Raw genomic sequence first — 19221 nt, forward strand, 5'->3', positions numbered from 1 at the left:
TTTGAGAGGTTTCCTAGAGGATCACTTAAGCCCTGAAGTAAAGTCCAGCCTGGGCATTAGAAGAACCTGTCTCTAAGAGGAAATAATTTTAGGTGTTTAATGCAGTTATTAGTACCATTTTTTGAGCTGAGACAGATGCTGCTATGTTGAATTTACATAATCTTAAAAAGATTACATTTTGGTCAGATTTAATTTAGATTATATAGGTGGCTAAGATTTGTCTGTCAGAAATCGTTAAAACCTGGAGTTTGTCAGACTTTAATTTTTAATCTTTTTAGACATGTAGCAGTAGACTACCAACAATAAAAATAATCAGGAGAAACAGCTTAATAAATCAACAGAAGATTTTTATCCTGAAAATTAAGTTTATTTGACAAATATGGACATTAGTTTAATATACTCTCTAAAACAGACGTATGCAGGGAATGATGGTTGAGTGTTGTTGAGAGTGAAGGGCCAATAGAAATCTAGACTTCTGGGAACAGGAAATAGAGTGACTTTCAGTAGCTGTTACCTGCCAGGAGCAGAGTTAGAGCTGCAGATTTGAAAAATGAGACATCTAGTTACAGTATTTACCATATTTAACAGTATACTTTAAAAGTATATACATCTTTTGAATTGGAATAGGTGTGCAAATTCAAATATTTTAGTGGTTTTTTTTTTTCTTTAACCACCTGGTAAATATTTATTGAACTTCTTTTCTTAGAATTAACCATAACAGCCATGCATCCTACCATTCAGAAGGAAGAGTCAGGAGCATCAAGAGTTCAAAGTCAGCCGGGTGGCGGTGGCACAGGCCTTTAATCCCAACACTCAGGAGGCAGAGCCAGGCAGATCTCTGTGAGTTTGAGGCCAGCCTGGTCTACAGAGCGAGTTCTAGGACAGGCACCAAAACTACACAGAGAAACCCTGTCTCAAAAAACAAAAAAAACAAAAAACAAACCAAACAAACAAAAGAAGAGTTCAAAGTCATATCATTGTATTGAGAGATAATATAGTATTTGAGGACATGAAATGTAGACATCCTTCTTGGTTAAAAGCCTGGTTTTGCTGCTTACTAGCTATTGGCTCAGGGCAGATGTGATCATTGTTTTGTGCTATGAGCTCATGATGATGATATTCACCTTGTAGTGTGGTTAATGTGCATGAACATAGTCTCTTTTCAGGGTGACACAAATATTCTGAACTGGTGTATGATAATAACTAAATCCTCTATAAATTTAATTAAGTTACTGGACTGTACATTTAAAATGTGAATTTTGATGTGTAAGTACTATTCCAGTAAAACTGTTTTTTGTTTTGTTTTGGTTTTTTTTGTTTTTGTTTTTGTTTTTCGGGACAGGGTTTCTCTGTGTAGCTTTGCACCTTTCCTGGAACTCACTATGTAGCCCAGGCTGGCCTCGAACTCACAGAGATCCACCTGGCTCTGCCTCCCAAGTGCTGGGATTAAAGGCGTGCGCCACCACCGCTCGGCTTGTTTTGTTTTTTTGAGACAGGTTCTCACACTGTGTAGCTCTGGTTGTTTTGAATCTTGCCATGTAGACCAGGCTGGCTTCAAACTCACAGAGATCTGCCTGTCTCTTACTGAGTGCTGGAATTAAAGGTGTGTGCCACCATGCCTGACCAGTAAAGCTGATTTAAAACAGAAATGGGTTTCAAACTTACTTTGGAGTGATTCTCTTAGGTATTGAAGTTTTATGGATGGAAGAATTAGCTTTTTTGTAGATAGAAGCCATGATACTAAGTTTAAAGGTTAGGACTCATACATATATTAATTTATTGTAATCTTCATTAAATTATTTTATTTTATGGATATGGGTTTTTTGCCTGAATGTATGTCTGTGTACCACTTTCTCACCTGATGCCCACATAGGCCAGAAGGCATCCAGATTCCCTGGAACTGGAGTTACAGATGGTTGTGAACCACTGTAGCTGAAGTTTTCCTGGTCCTACCAGGCTCCCGAGGTCCTGTAGTCCCAAAGCCACTCAGAACCAAATGAACAAACAGAGGCTTAATGTTAAATTAGAACTGCTCGGCCATTAGCTCAAGCTCACCACTGACTAGCTTTTACACTTAAACTCAGCCCATTTTTGTTAATCTATATGTTGCCACGTTTTCTGTGGCTTTACCTGTGTGTCATTACATGCTGTTCCCTGGGCTGCAGGCTGGTGTCTCCCAACTCAGCCTTCCCCTTCCCAGAATTTTCCTTATTTGTTTTTCCCGCCTATACTTCTTGCCTGGCTACTGGCCAATCAGTGTTTCATTTATCAACCAATCAGAGCAACACATTTACGGCATACAGAACATCTCACAGCAAACCACCATGTGAGTACTGGGACTTGAACCTGAGTCCCGTAGTCAGCAACCAGTGTTCTTAACTGTTGAGCCATCTCTTCAGTCACAATTTATTGTAATCCTTAGCTATCAAGGCTTTTATAGTCCTCTTGTACACACATATCTGTATATCCATATTCATTAGACAAACTTCAAATATGGAAAAGATGTCACCTCCCCACTCCCATAATCCTATGTCTTCTAAGTGATTTTCTTTTCTCTTACCTTTCAACCCAGTCAAACACTGTCTTATGAATAAGGAAACACATTTGAATTCTGGCTATGTTTGTAACTTTTTTTAAAACACTTTTATTTAGGTCCTTGGATGCCCGCTGGACAGAAACTTGAAACTTGAGATCATCTTCATATCATAGCAGAGCCTCAACCTGTTCATTGTTTGGGGAAGAGATAGCCCATGTGCTGTGGAGATGAGTGGGGAGCAGCAGCTGGATGCAGGTATTGGTTCTCTTAAATCCCTCTCCAGTGTGTAGATGCAGATTATTTGCCTTTGTTACTTTGTCTACTGCTAACCTGCAAGCTCCTTGAAGTCATACATTTTTCATTGCTGTCTCTTGGGCCTGACAGAGAACCTGGCACTAGAGACTACAACTACTGTTTGCTAGGGAAAAAAAAAGTTTTTTATGAACAGACCTCATTTTCCAAATAATTGAATTTTGCTGATTACTTTATAATTGTTTTTAAATACTTTGAATTCATAGGAAGTTGCAAAGATAGTGTCAACAGGTTCCATGCTCCCCTTCATTCAGTTTCTATTCTCTCATGCAACTATAATATAAAATACAAAATTAGCATAAACTGCTTAGTTCTTTGTTATTTTTTTGTCATGTGTGTATCCTCCTGAACTGTCAAGATACATAACTCTTCTGTTACCATGAAGAGTTTCCTAGTTCTCTTTCTTACTACACTGTTTTTTAATTGCATTTTTTAAAAATTTAGTTTATGTACAGAAGAGTGAGACCCCCCCACCCCTCAATGTTGGGAGTCCCACAAGCACACTAAGCTACACAACTATAAGGTACACGCAAAGGACCCAGCTCAGACCCACACAGGGTCCATGTTTGTCACTTCAGTCTCTGTACTATGACCCCTTCTCGGTTGATCCTGTAGGTCGTGCTCTCATGGTGTCCTTGGCCCCTGTAGCTCCTACAATTCTTCCTCCCCATCTTCTGCAGGGTTCCCTGGCCCTGCCTAGTGTTTGGCTGTGGGCCTCTGCATCTGCTCCTATCAGTTGCTGGATGGCACCCCTCTGATGACAGTTGGGCTAGGTACTAATCTATGAGTACAACAGAACGTCATTAGGAATCATTTCATTAACTTGTTTTTTTTGGCCATTTGTATTTGGTTCTGTCCTGGGTCTCTGGACTGTCCTGCCTCTGGTTCTTGGCCCTCCAGACAATGTCAGGCATGGGCTCCCTCTCATGGCATGGGCCTCAAGTTGGACCAGTCATAGGTTGGCCACTCCAGTGTGTACATATTAACCAATAAGTTGGTAGTGAAACCTACTGGATCAATGGCTGAGTAAAATTATTGATAACTTTTGTCTTCAACAGCCTACATAGCACTTTCTAGTAATGTGAAAACTAGTCATGAAGAAAGAAGCTTCTAGCTTCCCACTCTAAAACGATTTTGGGGTTAATCTTAAATTATGTGTATGTGTGTGATTATATATGGATTTGTACATGTGAGTGTAGTACCCACAGAGGCCAGAGGGCATCAGGTCTCCTAGAGCTGAATTTACAGGGAGTTGTGAGCTGATTCATAAAAAGTGGAAGGGTAGGTCAGATACTGTAGAGCCTTTGCAGTCTTATATGAGTGAAAGGTAAGAGATATATAGACAGGCCTTGCTCTGTACATAGCAATGGACATCATGAGAAATAGAGGTAGGATATGCTTCATTGAATTGTATGTCAGGGCTGAATAAAAAAGGAGGGGAGCCAAAAGTAAGTTCACACTTTCTAGATGGAGTGAATATATTGGCTAGTAGTATTTTTACTCAGTTGCAGAATACCCAGAATCAGGCTCACAGTTTAAATTTGAAATGTCTGTTAAGAATCCTACATGTTGGTATTAGATTCTATATTTGAGTCCAAAGTAATTTGAATAGTTTTATATTCACACTAGTTTCATAGGATCCATTTATATAAACTTGGGGTTTGTTGTTTCCCCAGTTTCTTAGTTAGGGTTTCTGTTGCTAGGAAGAGACACCATGACCATGGCCACTCTTTATAAAGGAAAACATTTAATTGGGGCTGGCTTACAGTTCAGAGGTTTAGTCCATTATCATCATGGCAGGCAGCATGGCAGCATGCAGGAAGACATGGTGCTGGAGAGGCAGCTGAGAGTTCTGCATCCGGATTGATAGGCAGCAGGAAAAGAAAGAGAGAGCCAGCGGGCGGTGGTGGCTCACACCTTTAATCCCAGCACTCGGGAGGCAGAGCCAGGCGGATCTCTGTGAGTTCAAGGCCAGCCTGGGCTACCAAGTGAGTCCCAGGAAAGGCACAAAGCTACACAGAGAAACCCTGTCTCGAAAAACAAAAAAAAAAAAAAAAAAAAAAAAAAAAAAAAAAAAGAGAGAGAGAGAGAGCCACTAGGCCTGGCTTGAGCATTTGAAACCCCAAAGCCCATCCCCAGCCCCCTTCCTCCAACAAGGCCACACCTACTCCAACCTCCTAATCCCTGTCAAGTAGTAACATGAACAAGCATCCAAATACATGAGCCTACAGGTTCATTCCTATTCAAACCACCACACCCAGCAAGAGAGAATATATCGAGTGACTGTTATGTTGAATTGGCGGACAGTGCACTTAGGGAACTTGACATTAAAACAGAAATTGCTTTTTTTGTTTGTGGGTTTTTTTTGTTTTTTGTTTTTTGTTTTGGTGTATGTGTAAAAATCAATGAATTTGTCCTACAGTAAGTTTGTTTATATACCTTGCATTTACTTGGAGATACAACTTTTTGTTGTTGTTTTCTTTTGTAGATTCTGGGCCTGGTGCAGAAGAAGAATTCAGCTGGGAGGATTATCTAGAAGAGACAGGCTCCACCACAGTTCCCTATGCATCCTTTAAACATGTAGGCAACACCTCTTGACTTTTTTTTTTTTTTTTTTAAATTGAGACAGGGTCTCACTATGTAACCCTGGCTGTCTTAGAACTTGCTGTATAGACCAGTCTGGCCTCAAATATAGAAAGATCAACCTGCTTTATTCCCTGGTGCTGGGAATACAGGTGTTTGCCACCATGCCTAGCTTGCCCCTTTTCTTTTCATCTTTGTATTGTATCTTAGTCACTCTCCTACTGCTGTGACAAAGCACCATGACCAAGGCAACTTACCTAAGAAAGAATTTATTGGGATTTAGAGTTTCAGAGGTCCATGATTATCACAGTGGGGTGGCAGGCAGGCTGAGAGCTCATATTGTTGAGACAACAGCCATGAGGCAGAGAGAGAAGTAACTGGGGACTGTGTAGCTTTTGAAACGTTAAACCTACCCCCAGTGGCACACCTTTTCCAACAAGTCCATCTCTCCTAATCCTTCCCAAACACTTCCACCACTGGGATCTAGCCATTCAAATATGAACCTCTGGGGGCCGTTCTCATTCTAACTACCACATTCACCTCCCTGGCCCCATAGGCCCATAGCCATATCATAGTGAAAGTACATTTAGTCTAACTTCAGAAGTCCCCATAGGTCGGGCAGTGGTGGCGCACGCCTTTAATCCTAGCACTTAGGAGGCAGAGGCAGGCGGAGCTCTGTGAGTTCCAGGCCAGCCTGGTCTACAAAGTGAGTTCCAGGCCAGCCTGGGCTGCAGAGCAAGTTCCAGGAAAGGTGCAAAGCTACATAGAGAAACCCTGTCTTGAAAAACCAAAAAAAAAAAAAAAAAAAAAAGTTCCTATAGTCTTTGAGTTTCAAGACAGTTTAAAAGTCTAGTCTCTTCTGAGACTCAAGTCAATCTCTTAATTATAACTGCCTATAAAATCAAAAGGCAAATTACATACTTCTAATGTACAATAACAAGGAATATACTTTACCATTCCAAAAGGGAGGAAAGAGGGCATAATGAGGAAATACTGGACCAAGCAAGACCAAAACCTAACAGGACAAATTCCAGACCTTGTTCTGATGTCAAAGGGCCTATATGGCTCTGCCCTTCCAGCTTTGCTGACTCCAACACACCTCTCTTTGGCTGGTGTCATTCTCTATTTGCAGCTCTCCTTGGAAGATATCCCATGGTTCTGGCATCTTCAGCATCTTAGGGTCTCCAGCACAGGCTTCACTTTCACAGCTTTATGACAGTGCTGTCTCTGGGCCTGCCACACACCTGGCCCCAGTGGCTTTACTTAACCTCTGGGGGCTGGTGTTTCCATGACCCTTTTATCCTTTATCCTTGACTCTAAAGCCAGAACTATGTGGCAGATGCTTCTAAGTTCTACTGACACTTGGGATGGAACCTGATCCCCTGACCTCCTTCTTGAGTTACATTTTCCTAAGCTTTGATTTGCAGTTGATTTTTAGGAACAGATAATTCCCTAGGCCAGTGGTTCTCAACCTTTCTAATGCTGCAACCCTTTAATACAGTTCCTCATGCTGTGGTAACTGAAAGAATGATAGACAGCACTGGTTATTGGCGCTGGTTACTGTGTGGAAAGGTCACAAGGCACGGCCAGGACTACCCAGTATCAGAGCTTTATTAGGAGAAGGAAGGGTGGCGGGGGAGAAGAAGAGAGAGGGAAAGATGGGGGGGGGGGAGAGGGAGCAGAACAGAGAGAGGGTGGGGCCTGCGTCCTGCTCTTTAAGGGTTCCCGGTGAACATGCACAGGCGGGCTTACAGAGCTACACCATGCATGTGCTGATTGCGTGACCATGTCATGCACACACACTGATGACGTAAGATGCAAGGCCCTCTGCTTAACTCCTGAACTGCGCATGTGCGGTCATGCAGCTGGAGTCAGGGCAGAATTCTAAGAGTAATCCAAACCAATAAAATTATTTTTGTTGCTACTTCATAACTGTAATTTTGCTACTGTATGAATAGTAAATATCTGATCTGCAGGACATCTGATCTGCCACCCCTGTGAAATGGGCACACAAGCCCCAAAGGACTGAGAACTGCTGCCTTAGGCCTTTTCTTTTCTCAAGTTTTAGGATTAGCTGGATGAGGCCTTGCCCCGAGGGCACTACTCCCTTTAATCCATTTCTCCTTATTTTTTTCAGCACAAGCCATGGCTCCAACATTAAATTTCCTGGTACCCTTTCTCCTCAAATAAGTTACAGACTCAGTATTAGGCTGTCTTGAACTCTCTTCTGCCAATGAAATTAGTCCACAACACTTAAAGTTAGCTCCGAAGACTCCTAGGACAAGGGCAAAATGTAGCCAGCCACATTTTTGTCAAAATATCCTAAGAATGGTCTCTATCCCAGTTGATAACATTGTTCTCCCTTGAAATCTCTGGAATTGGGCCTCCATAGTCCACGTTGTTCTCAGTGCTGTTGTCTTTTAAATTCTTAGGAGGAGACTTGGTTAATCCCTGTTTATAGCATTCAACCACTTTCCTAGTCTAAAGCCACAAGCTCTTCCCTAGTCCACAAAATAGCATGGTCAGGCCTGTTATGGCAGCACACTACTCCCTGGTACTGTTTTCTGCATAAGTGAACTCAGAATTATTTTAAGTTAAGATATTTGAAAAAATTTAAATGATTTTCTCTTTTCTTTCTTCCTGCTACCCTCATCAAGAAAATCTGACCATTTTGTGTGTGTGTGTGTGTGTGTGTGTGTGTGTGTGTGTGTGTGTGTGTGTAGACAAAATACACTGATACAAATGTAGGAAAACATTAAAATGAAATCCATTGTTTAATATACCAATAAAACATTTAAAAAAAACCACACCTGGAGCTGGGACGATGGCTCAATCAATACAATGTTTAATGTACAAGTATGAGAACCTTAATTCAGATTTCCAGAACCCACATAAAAAGTCAGGCATGGCCGCACACTGTAATCCCAGTGCTGGGCAGGTGGGTGATTAAAAATGCAGAGTTAACACTATAAGAAAGTAAGTTTTGGGTTGTGGGGATGTTTTTTGATGATGGACAATATCTTTTACACATCCAGTTTTGTAGGTTTTTAAATTGGGGATGGAAGGGATAGTGTGGAGAGAAAGGAAGACTGGGTAGGATTATTTTTAAATTTAGGGCTCATTAAGGATATAGTAAAATAATGGAAAAAGCAATTATCTAATAATGTGGTTCTGTTTCAGAATATTTTATTTTTCACAAAAATTCCCTGGCATTGTAAATGAGGATTGAGATATTGCATAATACCTGTAAATAAATGTGCCAAACCCACAAGCTAAGGTGCTCTCTGTCTGAGCTCAGTGTTCTCCAAGGAGAAATTAAGCTCCTAAGCTACATTGGGGCCACTTGGGAGATGGAGGTCTTCTATTGAATAGTAGACAGAGGCAGACCAATCTCTATCAGTAGTACTAATTCTTTTTTTTTTTAAAGATTTATTTATTTATTATATATACAATGTTGTTTGCATATATCCCTGCAGGCCAGAAGAGGGCACTAGATCTCATTACAGATGGTTGTGAGCCACCATGTGGTTGCTGGGAATTGAACTCAGGACCTCTGGAAGAGCAGCCAGTGTTCTTAACCTCTGAGCCATCTCTCCAGCCCACTAATTCTTAAAATTAGAGAAAAAGACTTATTTCAGTTTGTTCAGTGGAGCCCCTGGCTGAGGCATTGCAGGAGCTGTGAGGCCATGGGTGGTAGGAGAGGGGGCCTGTGCTCTTAGAATTGAAACTCTTGCTTCCTTGGTATTTGAACTTTGAACTCTGAAATTCTTATTGGCAAGATTCAGTCATGGCCCCACAAATTTGATTGAGTCAGTTTAAAGGCTGAATGACTTCCAAAGCCCTGGCTCCAGGAAATTTCCTGCATATCGGGGGTAGTGGTTTCCTTGAAAATACAAAACAGAGTCTTGAGAAGTAACTGATAGTCAACATGCTCTATCTTGAATCTTGAGACCCATCAGTTCTTAGCGTCGTCTAGACCTACCCTAGAGTAACAGTGTAAAATTTTTTTGGGCATGTGTTAGATTTTTGAGTGAAAAAAAAAAAAACAACTTTTGAAGGTGAACTTCACATTATTATATACATAGTTTTCTTAACTATAGATTTATTTTAAAAAAAGCAACATCATGGGACTTTGTTTCTTTGGCTCATTTCAGGACTTCATTTTCATTTTCCAGTTATTTTGACATTTCCATTTGTTTTTCAAATTTCTATTACATTTTTACTTACTTGTGTGCATGGATTTATGTGGGTATGCCACAGTGCATGCCTGGGGGTCAAAGGACAACTTGCAGTTCTCCCAGGGTTGAACTCAGGTCATCAAGCTTAGTGGCAGGGACCTTTATATCTCATCGACCCTTTTGTCATATCCAGAGTCTCCTCCAGTTATCACTCTTTCTTCTTTCATGAACTTGACTCTTTTAACGAATATATATTACATGTCAGTTATTTTGTGCAGTATTTCTCAGTTTGGATTTTCCCCCCCTCACGATTAAACTGAGTATATACAGATATGTCAAGCATGCCAAAGGAAATAAAGTCCTTTTCTTGTATGGTGTCAGGCAAGTGTATGCAATTGCAGTATTGATGTTTTAGGAGTTATATTACTGTGATAAATTTAAAGTGATATGTGTCAGTTTTCTTCATTATAGTGTTACTGTTTTGCCTTTTGCAGTTGATAAGAATCTTATAGAGTGATCCTTTGAGATTATGCAAATATTGTGTTTTATCATAGTAGCTTTAGTATCAATAATTCTTGTTTGCTGTGCTTATTTATATGATTTTTGTCTGATGACAGTTATTTTTGTTCCATTTTTTTGTTTGTTTTTTTTTTTTTAGATAAGTTTCATTATGTAGTCCAGGCAGCCTTGGTGCTTATGATCCTCCTGCCTCTTTCTCTTGAGTGCTGGGACTGTAGTTGGGAACTACCTGCCCATTTTTTCCTGTATTTATCTTTTGTTGTCAACTGTGACCATTGAGAGATTCTTTTAGCTATCTTTTGTTTCCTTCTAACATGCCCCCCCATACCTTTTTGGTTATTTCTCTTTGACATCACAAGACATTTCAGGCTCTACTTCATTTTTATTTTTCCAGAATTGTAACCAGTAGTTTCTCTATGATCCCTTGCCCTTGTTTATTGGAAGATGATATGTAAAAACTACGATTTGGGACTAAATTTGCTTACTTATATATTTGTAGTCCTTTGAGTTCGGAGTTAAGGAATACATACATGCACTCATGTCCAAGTCTATAATGCTTTCCTATCAGTTGTCATATTCTTATTTAGATACTTCTGATTCCAGTCCAGAATGACAGGATACACTCCAGTCCACCCCCCACCCCCATTTTGGTGAGATTAGATATTGTGTGTGTTTGTGTGTGGTTTCTTTCTTCTCTCTCTCTCTCTCTCTCTCTCTCTCTCTCTCTCTCTCTCTCTCTCTTTTGGTTTTTTGAGATGGTTTCTCTGTGTAGCTTTGTGACTTTCCTGAACTCACTCTGTAGACCAGGCTGGCCTCGAACTCACAGAGATCCACCTGGCTCTGCCTCTCAAATGCTGGGATTAAAGGTGTGTGCCAGAATGTCCACTCTTGTACTTTTTTTAAATTTGTAACTTCTCCCACAGTGATTGCCGTTATCCACAGTGCGTTTATATACTTAATTTTAATGTACTTAAGAATTGCTAACCCATACCTTTGTCACTATATAATTTTTTATCTGAATTGGAACATTTTATTAAAATAGCTGACAGAAGCATGAACTTTGACACTGGAGGTATGGCTTCCTACATATTGTGTGTAATATTACTAATGCTACTGATTTATTACCTTTATAGCTTTTTTTCCCTCTTATAGTTTCCTAAAGTTTGTTGTTGTTGTTGTTGTTGTTGTTGAATGATGTAGAAATCACTCCTGAAGACAAGTTTAAGGATACGAAAATGTGACTGTTTAGTAATGTATATGCTTTCTAGAAGATACTTTGTATAATCATAATAGACTGTATTGAAAATACAAGTTCCATCACTGTCATGTGGGACAGATCCCTGTAGCTACTTTTGTTTTGTTTAGATCACTGTTATGAGTTAAACTTGGAATTTTTCAGGTTTCCTTTGAGAAGATTTTATAAGCATTTAGTGATTCAGAAATGTTAGATCTTTAAGAAAAGAATTTGGGCAGAGAAACACTCATGTAATACATTTGTCTGGTGCCTAATAACATTTCTTTCTTCAGGTGGACATACGTTTGCAAAATGGCTTTGCTTCTGGGATGAAGCTGGAGGTAGCTGTGAAAAAAGATCCCGAAACTTACTGGGTTGCCACTGTCGTTACTGCCTGTGAGCAGTTACTCTTACTCCGTTATGAAGGCTATGGGGAAGACCGGAAAGCAGACTTCTGGTGTGACATCAGGAAGGCTGGCCTCTACCCCATTGGGTGGTGTGAGCAGAATAAGAAGACTCTTGAAGCTCCAGAAGGTAGTAAAAGATTTCCTTTCAAGGTGTGATGGGATAGTGCTGTAAGGAAGTTTAGATTGGCCAGTCTTGAGGCTTATCAGGCTATCCTACATAGATCTACACAGCTTTTTAGGATAGCCTCCCCCCCCCCCTTTTTTTTTTTTGGTTTTTGAAGACAGGGTTTCTCTGTGTAGTCCTGGCTGTCCCAAAACTCATTGTAAATTAGGCTGGCCTTGAACTCACAGAGATCCGCCTGCCTCTGCCTCCTAAGTGCTGAGATTAAAGGCATGTACCATCACTGCCAGGCAAAGGCTAACATTTTTAATTAAAAATTAATAAGGAGTAACAGTTCATTTCCCTGTTTTTAAAGTGAATCATATTATCTATAATTTATCTTATTTTCACTTTAGTTTTTTTTTAACTGTGTGTGTGTATGTGTGTGTGTGTGTGTGTGTGTGTGTGTATGTATATAGGGATGCCCCACTGAAGCCAGAAGGGAGTGTCAGATCTCCTGGAACTGGAGTTAGACAATTGAGAGCTGCTGTGTAAGTGCTGGGTCCTCTAAAAGAACAGTTAGTTCTCTTAACTGCTAAGCCATCTCTCCAGCCCCCTCTCCCAATTAAAATTTTTGTTTGTTTTGAGACAGGATATGGCTAAGCTATGCTTTTATAAACTGTGTAGCCCAGGCTGGCCTTCAACTTGCTATCCTCCTGCCTCTCCTTCCTGAGTAGCTGGGCTTCCAGGCATGTACTACCAGGTTTTTGTTTGGCCACACTTTTTATGGTTTCCCTTTGGGCTGTCTCTCTCTGCTCTGGTGAGGATTGTGCCCTGAGGCCTAGTCTTTCTGGATCTTCCTGTGACTAAGGCTTCTTCAGAGGCCAGCTCATCTGAGTGGAATGAACCTTGTTCTTCTATAATCAGAGAAAGGCCAGAAGAGAGGGTCAGATCCCCTGAGATTGGAGTTACAGCTGCTTGTGAGCAGCCATGTGGGTGCTGAGACTTGAACCTGGGTCTTCTGGAAGAGTAGTCAGTGCTCTTAACTGCTGAGCCTCTGTTTTATTTATTATTTATTGTTTATTTTTAAGTTATAAGACATTGTCTCATAGAGCTCTAGTTGGCTTCAGTTTGCTATGTATCATAGGTGACCTTGCTCATCCTCCTTACTCTACCTTATGAATGCTGGCATTCCAAGCATTTGCTACCAGACCTCATGCAGTGTTGGGGGCTCAAGCCCAGTGTTGTGTGCCCTCCAGGCAAGCACTCTACCAAATGAGCCTCTGGTCCTGCATTTCCCTATTATTTTTTTCCCTCTCTAAACCATTCAGTTTTTTTGATGGCCATCAAGACCATAGTTTCTCATCCTTACAGACTGAGGCTGTCTGAGTTTGGGTCTTGGAGATCTGGTTGTTGTTTTTTGCTTTGTTTTGTTTTTTGTTCTGAGGATTGAACCTAGGGCTTTATACATGTGATTAAAGAGGGCTTCTTCCTAGATAGATCCTAGTCCTTGTTCTTTTGAGACAACAACTCACAGTGTAGCTGAGATTGGCCTCAAACTCATTATCATCATGAGAGCTAAGGTCACAGGCATATGCCACCGTACCTGACCTGATTGAAGGCCAGATTGATAGACTCAACCCCCTTAACCACCTTTTATGTGGAGAACAGAGTCTAACTCTTTTTAGTCTAGGGGACTCTTGAACTTGAAAACCTCCTGCCTTAATCTTCCCACATAACAGATTTCAGGCCTGTGATACCATTCCCAAGTTCTGTTTTTATTTTTCTCTCTCCTTATAAGTAATCTTACAAATTATATTACAAACTTTTTTTTTTCCTTTTAGTTAGGGTCTCACTCTATAGCACAAGCTAACCTCAAACTTGGCAAGCCTCATTGCCTCAACCCTCCAAATGCTGGGATTATAGGTACATGGCAATATCAACTAAAATGAGCCAACTGAAGTTCTGTTCCAAGAAGATACCCTACTTAGAGTAGGCCATCAGTTAAATTGGAGAGAAATAAAAAGGCCAAGAAAGAAAGAAAAGAAAGAAGGAAGGGAGGAAGGAAGAGAAAGAAAGATTTTAAAAGGGAGAAGAGACTGGAGAGGTGGCTTGGTAGTTTAGTACTTAGAGCATTGGCTGCTTTTGCAGAGAACCTGGGTTTGATTCCCAGTACCTACACGGTAGCTCATAACTCTAATATTAGGAGATCCAGTTCCCTCTTCTGACTTCTGTGGACACCGGGAATGCATTTGGTACATAGACATATACATAGGCAAAACATTCTTGTATTTAAAATAAAGTAAGAAAATGTAAAATAAACAAACAAATAAATAAATAATTTTAAGAGGAGGAGATAAAGATGGGAGAGAGATTGCCGATTCAAGAAAACAAGTGACATTTTATATTTATAACTTCTTTCTTTGATTTAGTTTCAGATTTACAAGAAAGTTGTAAGAATAGTATAAAAAAATTCATGCTTACTTTTTGTGAAGTTTTCCCAAATGTTGATATTTTTCCACATTTGCTTTGTCCTTTCTATCCACACAGGCTTCTTTTAAAGAACTTGGGAATTGACTTAAAGCATGATGCCCTTTTTACTCATAGAATCTTTAATGTATTTCTAAAATAAGACATTCATGAGCAGTATAGTAAAATATCAAAATCAAGAAAGTAAATCTGGAGGTTGGGGATTTAGCTCAGTGGTAGAGGGCTTGCCTAGCAAAGGCCCTGGGTTCGGTCCTCAGCTCTGGGGGGGGGGGGGGGAGGGGGAGGAAAGTAAATCTGGTAAAATGCTATTATTTAGTCTTCAGACCTTCTGTCCTTTTATTAATTATGCTAACATTTTTAGAAAGAAAGGAAATCTCTCCGTCACATGCTGTTCTTTGCTGTCATGCATGTGTCAAGAACAAGTTTCCATCTAAGCCAGACCATGATGGCACATGCCTTTAATCCCAGCCCTCTGGAGACAGAAGCAGGCAGATAGATAGATCTCTGAGGCCAGCCTGGTCTACAGAGCGAGTTCCAGGGCAGCCAGGGCTACACAGAGAAGCCCTGTCTTGGAAAAAAAGTTTCCTTTAATGTGGACTAGGTCCTCACACTTTGTCTTTTGTAACTTGGGCATCTTTTAGGGGCTAGATAGGCTAGGTTTTCCAGTAGTGCTCACTGTGTTCTAATCTCGGGAATATTTGCAATTCTCTAGTTCTGTTTCTGGTCTGGGATCCAGGCCAGGATCATCTGGCATTTTGTTGTTGTATCTCGTTAGCTTTTTTAGTCTTTCTTTATTTTGACATTTTTGAAAAGCACTGTGTCGGATCTCCCCCCAACTTGGGTCTGTCTTATGCATCCCTTAATTTAGGTTGTGTGATTTTCATAGGACAAATGAAGAAATTCTTTACGTTCAGTGTGTATTCTGTCACAAGATTATGCTTTTCATCTGTTCTCTGCTGCTGCTGCTGCTGCTGCTGCTGCTGTTAACATTCATCACTTAAGAAATACAGTGAAAGAGAGAATGAGAGGATTTTATAGCTATCCAAGATGAACTTCTGGTCAAAAAACCCTGTACAAATTATTAGGAATTTGAGGGATATTGTTCCCATGAGCCTTTCATAAGGAATCCACTAAAGAGTGAGGTTCAGCCCAGGCAGTGGGGGTACACGCCTTTAATCCCAGCCCTCTGGAGACAGAAGCAGGCAGATAGATAGATCTCTGAGGCCAGCCTGGTCTACATAGTTAGTTCCAGGACAGCCAGGGCTACACAGAGAAACTGTCTTCAAACTGCCCTCCCAAAAAAATGAGGTTCAGAAAACCAAATGAATGATTTTTATTATTATAAAGAGACACTTGATACATATAAGAATACAATGTAGATAGAGTATCATTGCTAAAAAACAAATGGGGGCAGTGGAGGAGAGCGTGTGAATAGTGGTATAAGCTTAGTATTTGGGGGTTTATTTTTACTTTTTAAGATTTATTTATTTTATGTGTATAAGTGTTTTTGCCAGCATGTATGTCTCTGTACCATGTGTGTTCCTGGTACCTTCAGAAGTCAGAAGAAGGCATTGAATGGATCCCCTGGGACTGGAGTTCTGTATGATGAGCCATTGTGTGGGTGCTAGGAAACATACTGGAGTCCTGCAAGAGCAGTAAGAATTCTTAACTGCTGAACCGTCTCTCCAGCTCTGTTTGTTTTCTTTATTGCCATATAATTAATCAGTTACTTTTAAGTTGTTAACTGGAAGTAAAAGAATGTTACCTGAGATGAAACATTGAAGGAGACAAGAAAAAAGAGGTTAAACATATCCAAGTTCAGTATTGTTTAGAGAGAAAAAGGAAATAAATGTGTAGCAGGCTTTCTTGGATTGCCAGTCCCCACCAAATCATGACATGGACTAATTATGAATGCTTTAACTTTGGCTTGTTTCTAGCTAGCTTTTTTTCTTTAACTTAAATTAATCCATTTCTATTAATATGTGTGCTGCTGTGAGGCTTGTTTACCTCATCTAGATACTATTCATCCTGCTTTCCTGCTTCCAGTGTGTTTGCTGGCTGGCCCCCCTTTGCTCTCTGCCTGCCAGCACCACCTAGCCCTCCTCTGCCTGGCTATTGGCCGTTCAGCTTTTGTTAGACCAATCAGGTGCCTTAGGCAGGCAAGGTGAAACAACAACACATCTTTACATAGTTAAATAAATGCAGCTTAAATCAATGCAACACATCTTTGCATAGTTAAATAATTATTCTACAATACAAACAAATGCAACTCATCTTTACATAGTTTAACAAATATTCTGTTCCACAACATAAATAAGAAACTCATCCCCAAATAGAAAGGACTAATGTTATTGTATAAAGATGTTGTGAGCTAAACATGGTAGCACATGTCTCTAGTCTCTACACCCAGTTAGCAGAGGCAAGAAGGATGTGAATGTGAGACCAGTTTGAGCTACATAGTGAGATTTTGTATAAAAGTTCAAAAAATATTTTTTAAGTTATTTGTATAGGGCTTGGGAAGATGGCTTAGCTGGTAAGATTACTTGTAAAAGTGAAAGAACTTGGGTTCAAATTCCCAACACCCATGTTAAAACCAGGCCCATATAACTCTAGAGTTTTGGGGCAGAGACAAGCAAGTCCTATAAGCTTGATAACTAGTCAGCCTGGCTAAAATAGTGTTTCAGGTTTGGTTATAGATTGTATTTGTAAAAAAAGTTGAATGATATGTTATGTCCTTCTCTGATATCTGTATGCATACTTATGGGGTCTTGCCGCATACACCACACACTGAATTATATAGATAAATAAATGTATTAGCATAAAAGTAAGCAGTAGAAAATAGAAACCTATCTAAATATCAAGACATTGGTTTAAAGAGAGAAAGTGTATATTCAAATAGAAATCATATAGTAAAATGACATTCATACACAAGTAATTCATTTAACATTTAGTAATATGACAAATCCAAGGACACTGTGTCAATAAGAACAACAAATGGGCTTACTCTTCCATTAAAAGCAAAAAATCAGATTGGCTTATGAAGCATAACTCACATTTGTCTTAAATGCAGGAATTTCTTCTTTTTTTAAAATTTATTTCTTTATTACACATAGTGTTCTGCCTGCATGTATGCCTGCAGGTCAGAAGAGGGAACCCGATCTCATTATAGATGGTTGTGAGCCACCGTGTGGTTGCTGGGAATTGAACTCAGGACCTCTGGAAGAGCAGCCAGTGCTCTTAAGCACTGAGCCATCTCTTGAGCCCCAACAGAGATTTCTAAAGAGTCAGACAAATAAAGGGATGGACAAAGGTGTACAGACAAGTACGAATAGCAAACAAGGCAAGAGTTTCAGTCTTAATATGTGACAGATAAAATTTAGGTGAGGAAACAATAGGAAAAAAAAAAGAAAGGGTATTTTATGCTGAGTGGTTCAGTCAGCAATAAGAAGAATCATCTTCTTGTATATCTAATGTAGCCAAGGAATGACCCACCACTTGGCCTACCAACTCAGAATATGTACACACACACACACACACACACACACACACACACACACACACACACACACACACATTTTTTAAGGCAGGGGGTTGGTTAATGGTTAGGCACTTGCTGCTCAAGCATGAAATTATGGAAACTGGAATTTGGATTCCCAGGACTCATGGGACATGGCCATCTGACTGTAATTCAAGCCTTGGAATGCAGAGACAGGGGATCCCTAGAATAAACTGGCTAGAAAGACTGTTGGCCAGCTCTGAGTTTGATTGAGAGACTTTGCCTTATTGATTAATGTGGAAGATGGATTGAGGATGATTCCTGACATCAACCTTGGGCCTACACCCACACATGCACGCAGTCACGCACATTAGCTAAATAAAATTTAAATGTTAAAAAAAAACCCAAAAACTAGAAAGGAAGAAAATGGAAATACACTATAAGAGGAAGAAAGCATATGAATGTGTTTGTGACTTTTTTTTTTTAAGAAATTAAAGAAATCATAGAAAAGGTATGTCAGAGGAGTACAATGAAGGTGATAGATTTTCTGAATGTAACTATGAAAAAACATTGAAATTTAAAAAGCAACTCTTCACAAAGCAAAATAAAATTTTCTGAGTGTAGATAGAACTTGAGGGATGGCCACAGAACTTTTTAATACTTTAAAATAAGATTTGCATGTCCATTCCTAATATAGGAGTGTATTTTAGGGATCAAAGCAAAATCCTTTGTTTTCAGTGATCATCCTGTTGGTTGTATTTGAAATAGTTATTGGTGTATTTTGAAATAAAGCAAAATGATAGCATCTAATTGAAAACTAGGATCTTCGGCTTGAGATAAAAGAAATATAACCTACATAGATGAGGTTACATATGTACATGATCTTTTAAAGCAGCAGCAAATGAGATTCTTTTAGTTCTAGACACTGAAAAGGCCTGGAAACAACCCAGTGGCAGTTGCAGTTGTACCCACAACACCTCTCTTACGATCTTTAATACCATCTTTGTTGTTGTTGTTGTTTGAGACAGGATCTTGTGTAGCCCAGGATTGCCTAAATCTCATTACATAACCAAAGACAATCTTGAACTTTTTTTTTTTTTCCTGAGACAAGATTTCTTTGTGTAACTGCTCTGGCTGTCCAGGAACTTGCTTGTAGACCAGGCTGACCTCAAACTCATAGAGTTCCACCTGCATCTACTTCCTGAGTGCTGGGATTAAAGGTGTGCAACACCCCCCCACACGCCCACACCCCCCGGCTGATCTTGAACTCTTAATCCTTGTGCCTCTACCTCTCAGTTTCTGGAACTAGATTTGTGAGCTACCAAATCTGACTTTAAATACTATTTTTACTGAAACATATAGGGGT

The 19221-nt window shown here is 39.9% G+C and overlaps 1 protein-coding gene across 8 annotated transcripts in view; it reads left to right on the plus strand.

The window, feature by feature from the left end:
* Sfmbt1 (Scm like with four mbt domains 1) overlaps positions 1-19221 on the plus strand; it is a 126198-nt gene that overhangs the window by 66793 nt on the left and 40184 nt on the right. For all 8 annotated transcript variants that reach the window (XM_016000092.3, XM_076544161.1, XM_076544158.1 and 5 more), the window contains exons 3-5: positions 2653-2791; positions 5337-5428; positions 11656-11896. In XM_016000092.3, coding sequence (XP_015855578.1) covers positions 2764-2791; positions 5337-5428; positions 11656-11896 — 361 coding nt within the window. In that variant the 5' untranslated portion in view covers positions 2653-2763. The remainder of the gene's footprint in view (positions 1-2652; positions 2792-5336; positions 5429-11655; positions 11897-19221) is intronic.

Source organism: Peromyscus maniculatus, chromosome 9, assembly GCF_049852395.1.
Source record: "Peromyscus maniculatus bairdii isolate BWxNUB_F1_BW_parent chromosome 9, HU_Pman_BW_mat_3.1, whole genome shotgun sequence".
Classification (NCBI taxonomy): domain Eukaryota; kingdom Metazoa; phylum Chordata; class Mammalia; order Rodentia; family Cricetidae; genus Peromyscus; species Peromyscus maniculatus.